Source organism: Sinocyclocheilus anshuiensis, unplaced genomic scaffold (assembly GCF_001515605.1).
Source record: "Sinocyclocheilus anshuiensis isolate Anshui unplaced genomic scaffold, SAMN03320099.WGS_v1.1 scaffold723, whole genome shotgun sequence".
Lineage (NCBI taxonomy): Eukaryota > Metazoa > Chordata > Actinopteri > Cypriniformes > Cyprinidae > Sinocyclocheilus > Sinocyclocheilus anshuiensis.
In genome coordinates this window covers 488401-492947 of record NW_015551048.1, presented here as the reverse complement: position 1 = coordinate 492947, position 4547 = coordinate 488401, and the positions used below count along the sequence as shown (strand labels likewise).

The 4547-nt window shown below is 35.6% G+C and overlaps 1 protein-coding gene across 1 annotated transcript in view; it reads right to left on the bottom strand.

Moving 5' to 3' along the window:
• LOC107661897 (parafibromin-like) overlaps positions 1-4547 on the bottom strand; it is a 51722-nt gene that overhangs the window by 41402 nt on the left and 5773 nt on the right. The window contains exons 8-10 of the mRNA XM_016451686.1: positions 3619-3717; positions 1383-1461; positions 986-1050 (exon numbers count right to left, since the gene is read on the bottom strand). Of these exons, the coding sequence (XP_016307172.1) occupies positions 986-1050; positions 1383-1461; positions 3619-3717 (243 nt within the window). The remainder of the gene's footprint in view (positions 1-985; positions 1051-1382; positions 1462-3618; positions 3718-4547) is intronic.

The following is a 4547-nucleotide window of genomic DNA, read 5'->3' as shown; positions in this document are numbered from 1 at the left end:
GCTAACGGCGATGTTTATTTCAATCCGAAATTCAAATTAAAATATAGAATAATATTCATAACAGAAGCTCTAAATATTAAAAATGTAATTGAAACTTACCTGCTTGAACTTGATCGGGGTGTTTTGTTAGTTTGATGCGTTTCCTCCTCTTGAGGTCGCCACTGCTTTTATGAAGAGGTTGCCAGGTTTTCACAACAAAACCCGCCCAATCGCGTTTCCAGGGGTCCCCCGTTAAAAATCGCGTTCCGGGGATAAAATACGCGTGTTTTGGCGGGGTTCCCCTGGTAAAATTTGCATTCCAGGGGCTAAATATCACGTTAATGGGGTCGTTTTTCAACCCGCGGACATGAAAAACAACCCGCGGCAACAGTGTTAAGCAGCCCAATTCCGCGGGAAAACCGCGGACTTGGCAACACTGGAAGAGGATAGCCTTCTGATTGCGCATCAAGAACCGGGTTGACCGGGTACTCGGTACCACCGGTACTTAAGAAAGCCTGGTACCGTAACGTTTTCATTTTTTTAGTACCGACTTGGTACCGAAATACCGGGTCTTTTGACAACACTATTGGGCACTTTCCCATCGAGAATGGGAAACAAATTTCAATATGGATACTTTAGATCAGTCGTGGGTCCTGTGTCTCACCTGGTTGCCTGTTGACGTCAACATTAACCAAAGTTGCCCGGCAACATTGCTCAAAAAGCTGCCCCGTGCATCATCAGCCTAACAGTAACCAATTCATTTTCACATATAGCCAGAAAACCCCAAACTTGCATGCAAATAAAGAAACAGGCATAGCACAGATTTGCATGTCTACACAAACATGTTTTTGATGATCCTAGAATCCTTTTTTAAATTTCAAATGAACTGGAATAAATTAATCCAAAGAATAAACCAGTTTGTTTGCTCCACAAATGGCCGGCCTCACTGCTGACTGTTCTCTGGCACAGATGTTTTAAAAATAAACAGGACCCAATATGAACTCACCGTCACTGACTTCAGCGTCATGCCGTGATAAGTTCCCATAGTGTCAATTTTGAAGCCCTCCGTTTCTGAAGAAAAAAAAAAAAAAAAAGTTAGGTTTCTAAATAATTAACAGTTCCAATAAGCCTCAATTCCATTTTGGGGGACTTCATCATCATAATAAACAGATGATACACTTAATGATCTCTTCACAGATTCATCAACAATGACATGCTGGTTGTAACAAAATTAACATTTTCTGAATTTATTTTATTCGGATACATGTTACATCTTTTCTAAAAGTGCTACTTCTACATCTACAACTAAAAAGGAACTTTTTTTATTGTCTGCACAGGTATTTTCTGCATTACCAATTATTCATCATAAAGATCAAAACTAAAGCTAATGAAATCCAACTTACCTTCTTTTCCTTTGAATCGCTCCTGATCGTATCTGTTGTAGGCAGCTGGGACTGGCTGTTTATTTCTTATTGCTGGATCCTATGGGATAAAAAATTGGAGTGCATTAAAAAAACAAAACAAATAGTCTATGTTAGCGCCTATGTTAAGAAATAAAATATTTTTATTTTTGTTTGTTTCATTTTTTTTATTTTAATTTAATATCAATCACAATAAAACTATTATTAATAGTAATAATGAACTGATCAAAAAGGAAATTAATTTTAACGCTAATGTGATGTTGCTGTGCTAAAATTGTTTGCACCACCAGAAAAAAAATTGTTATTAACCACCCAGCCAAATTTGAATGACAAAAAAAAAACAAAAAAACAAGTAAATAAAATTAAGTTATCAATTTCTTGAAAAAAGTACTCTCTGCTCTCAAATGCTGGGGGCATGTCCGCCGTTGGTGCTGAAACCACGCCCACTCGCAAGAAAGCTGCCGCCTCTCTCAACTGTCAAATACAAATAAATTTAAATAAGGAGACCGAGCTGTTTTGTAAATTATCACAACCACTTAACAATGCATTACGTGCCGAAGGCATAGCTAGCAAGCAAACTTGAGCGGGCGATTATAATGATTTTAATTGATTATATTGCACACTAGTTATTAGGTGTGTTTGACTTGAACAGCGCTGCGCAGACCGATTGGCGTATGACACTAAAGGATTCGAAAGCATAAGGAGCCGTCTGCTCTTTATAGCTCTCACTCTCCTTTGAGGTCACACACCGATCGATCTGTGCAGCGCCGCTTCAAGTCGAACACACTTAAGTGTTACGAGTTTTCAGCAATACATTTCTAACATTTATATCATGTTTATAAACAATTCTCCGAATTGCCTTTACACAGACTTTAAGTGAAAGCAAACTGAGAAAGAAAACGTGTGTAACAGTATATTGGATCCGGGCAGCTCTTAAAGTGACAGCAGTCCAATATTCCTGCTGCCTGTCATTCATGTTAATCAAACAACAAAATAGATCAAATCTCTCACTGCTCTTGACTAAATCACTTTAATAAGAAGATATATATATATTTAATTTACACAGTGAAGAATATGCAGTGTTTTTATACATTAGATTACTTTATAAGTTGTATGTAGCATTTCTTATTTGTTCTACTGTAGTTTTTTATCCTATTGCTTGTAATTGGTTTCTTATTAATTTCTGAATTTATAAATGCATACGGAAAAATATTTTGGAAGAGTGGCGACGGTTATTAAACTTGGCAATATTGGACAGATTATAACACAATCTTGAGATTTTGCGTGTATGGCCTTCATGCAGCTCACATTCTGCTGTCATTACAGTTTTTTTTAACAATCACTACAACCACAATTTCACTTTCAAATCTCTTCACACAGTGAGCACAACAGCAGTCTATGTGGGTTAAACTGTGGATCATTTATCATTGCTTTGGCACAAAATGCATTCAATGACTACAGCTTTCAAATTACATGAATTATTTTCAGTCAGACACAAACACAGCCAAACTTTATGCACACAGGCAAATTTGCATGCTTATATACTCTTTTCTAAACTGTTAAACTAGGTTTGGGCGATATGGCCCAAAAAATAAATAAATGTTCGCAATTCTTCACATCAGTTGATATTGATAATTATCACTATAAATTTCCAATCTTTTTTCTTGCAAGTTTAAAGGCAGATTTTTGCTCCCAAGTGAAAGTTGTAGAAACCGGACCATATACAAAATCATTCTATCTATACAAATTAGGAATAATTTTGGACTATAATGTAAACATGAACAATGTAGCATATACTGCAGTGAATTCTAATCAGTAGAGTACGTCATTCTTGTTTGGTAATGAAATTTTACAGAAGAAAACATTGTAAAATGCTATCTGGTGTTAGTGTTTTTTAGGTCATTATTTTATGAGTGAAAAAGTGTTTGTTGGTTGAAAACCTTTGCTAGTGTTTTGGAAGAATGGCTTGATTTGAGACATGTATAAAGTGTTTTGTTGGTTTATGGCAGATTTAAAATGTAAAATTAACTGCTGTGCACAGATGAAACTTGGTTAGGAGAGCTGTTTGAAGAGTTTTGAAAAAAAAAAAAGTTAAGTGTCCTAGCAATTGTTCAAAAAACAAACAAACAAAAAACATCATTTTAATATTCAGCTGATAAGGAAACAGAAAGCACAAACATTCACACACACTAATAAAGCGGCTCTGTTGTGTACTCACCACCTGAGTTTGGTTCTGGGTCTGTCTCTGTTCAGGGGCCCGACCTTCCTCCCGCGCCTTCACTGATTGTAGGATGGCAAATATATTTTTGGAGAAATTCTACAAATCAAAAGATCATCATGTTCAGGAGTTCATATTCTTTAAATATAGCTAACATTTACCTTTTTTTGTGCACAATTGATTTTAAAAGAAAGTATAGCAGGGAAGAACAAAAAAAACATCACAAACATGACTTTTAACAAAGTTACAAGTTTTTAACCAACCATTCAAAATCTAACCGTAACAAAATAAGCCATACAAGAAAACAGCTGTTTGATCAATGAAACACCACCACCTGCAGGCCAACTGTTTTATATTTCATAACCACCAAAACAATAGTCACAACAAGTGTAAAATCTAGGTGTACATAATTTTAATTAGGCAATAAACGGTTTAAAAAAATTCTAGTGCTATCAAACGATTAATCGCATCCAAAATAAAAGTTTTTGTTCACATAATAAATGTATGTGTACTGTGTATAATATTTACATTTAGTCATTTAGCAGACGCTTTTATTCAAAGTGACTTACAAATGAGGACAATAGAAGCAGTCAAAACTAACAAAAGAGCAACAATATATAAGTGCAAATGACAAGTCTCGGTTAGCCTAACGCAGAACACGTAGCAAGGTGTATGTATATACAGTATCTCACAGAAGTGAGTACACCCCTCACATTTTTGTAAATATTTTATTATATCTTTTCATGTGACAACACTGAAGAAATGACACTTTGCTACAATGTAAAGTAGTGAGTGTACAGCTTGTATAACAGTGTAAATTTGCTGTCCCCTCAAAATAACTCAACACACAGCCATTAATGTCTAAACCGCTGGCCACAAAAGTGAGTACACCCCTAAGTGAAAATGTCCAAATTGGGCCCAATTAGCCA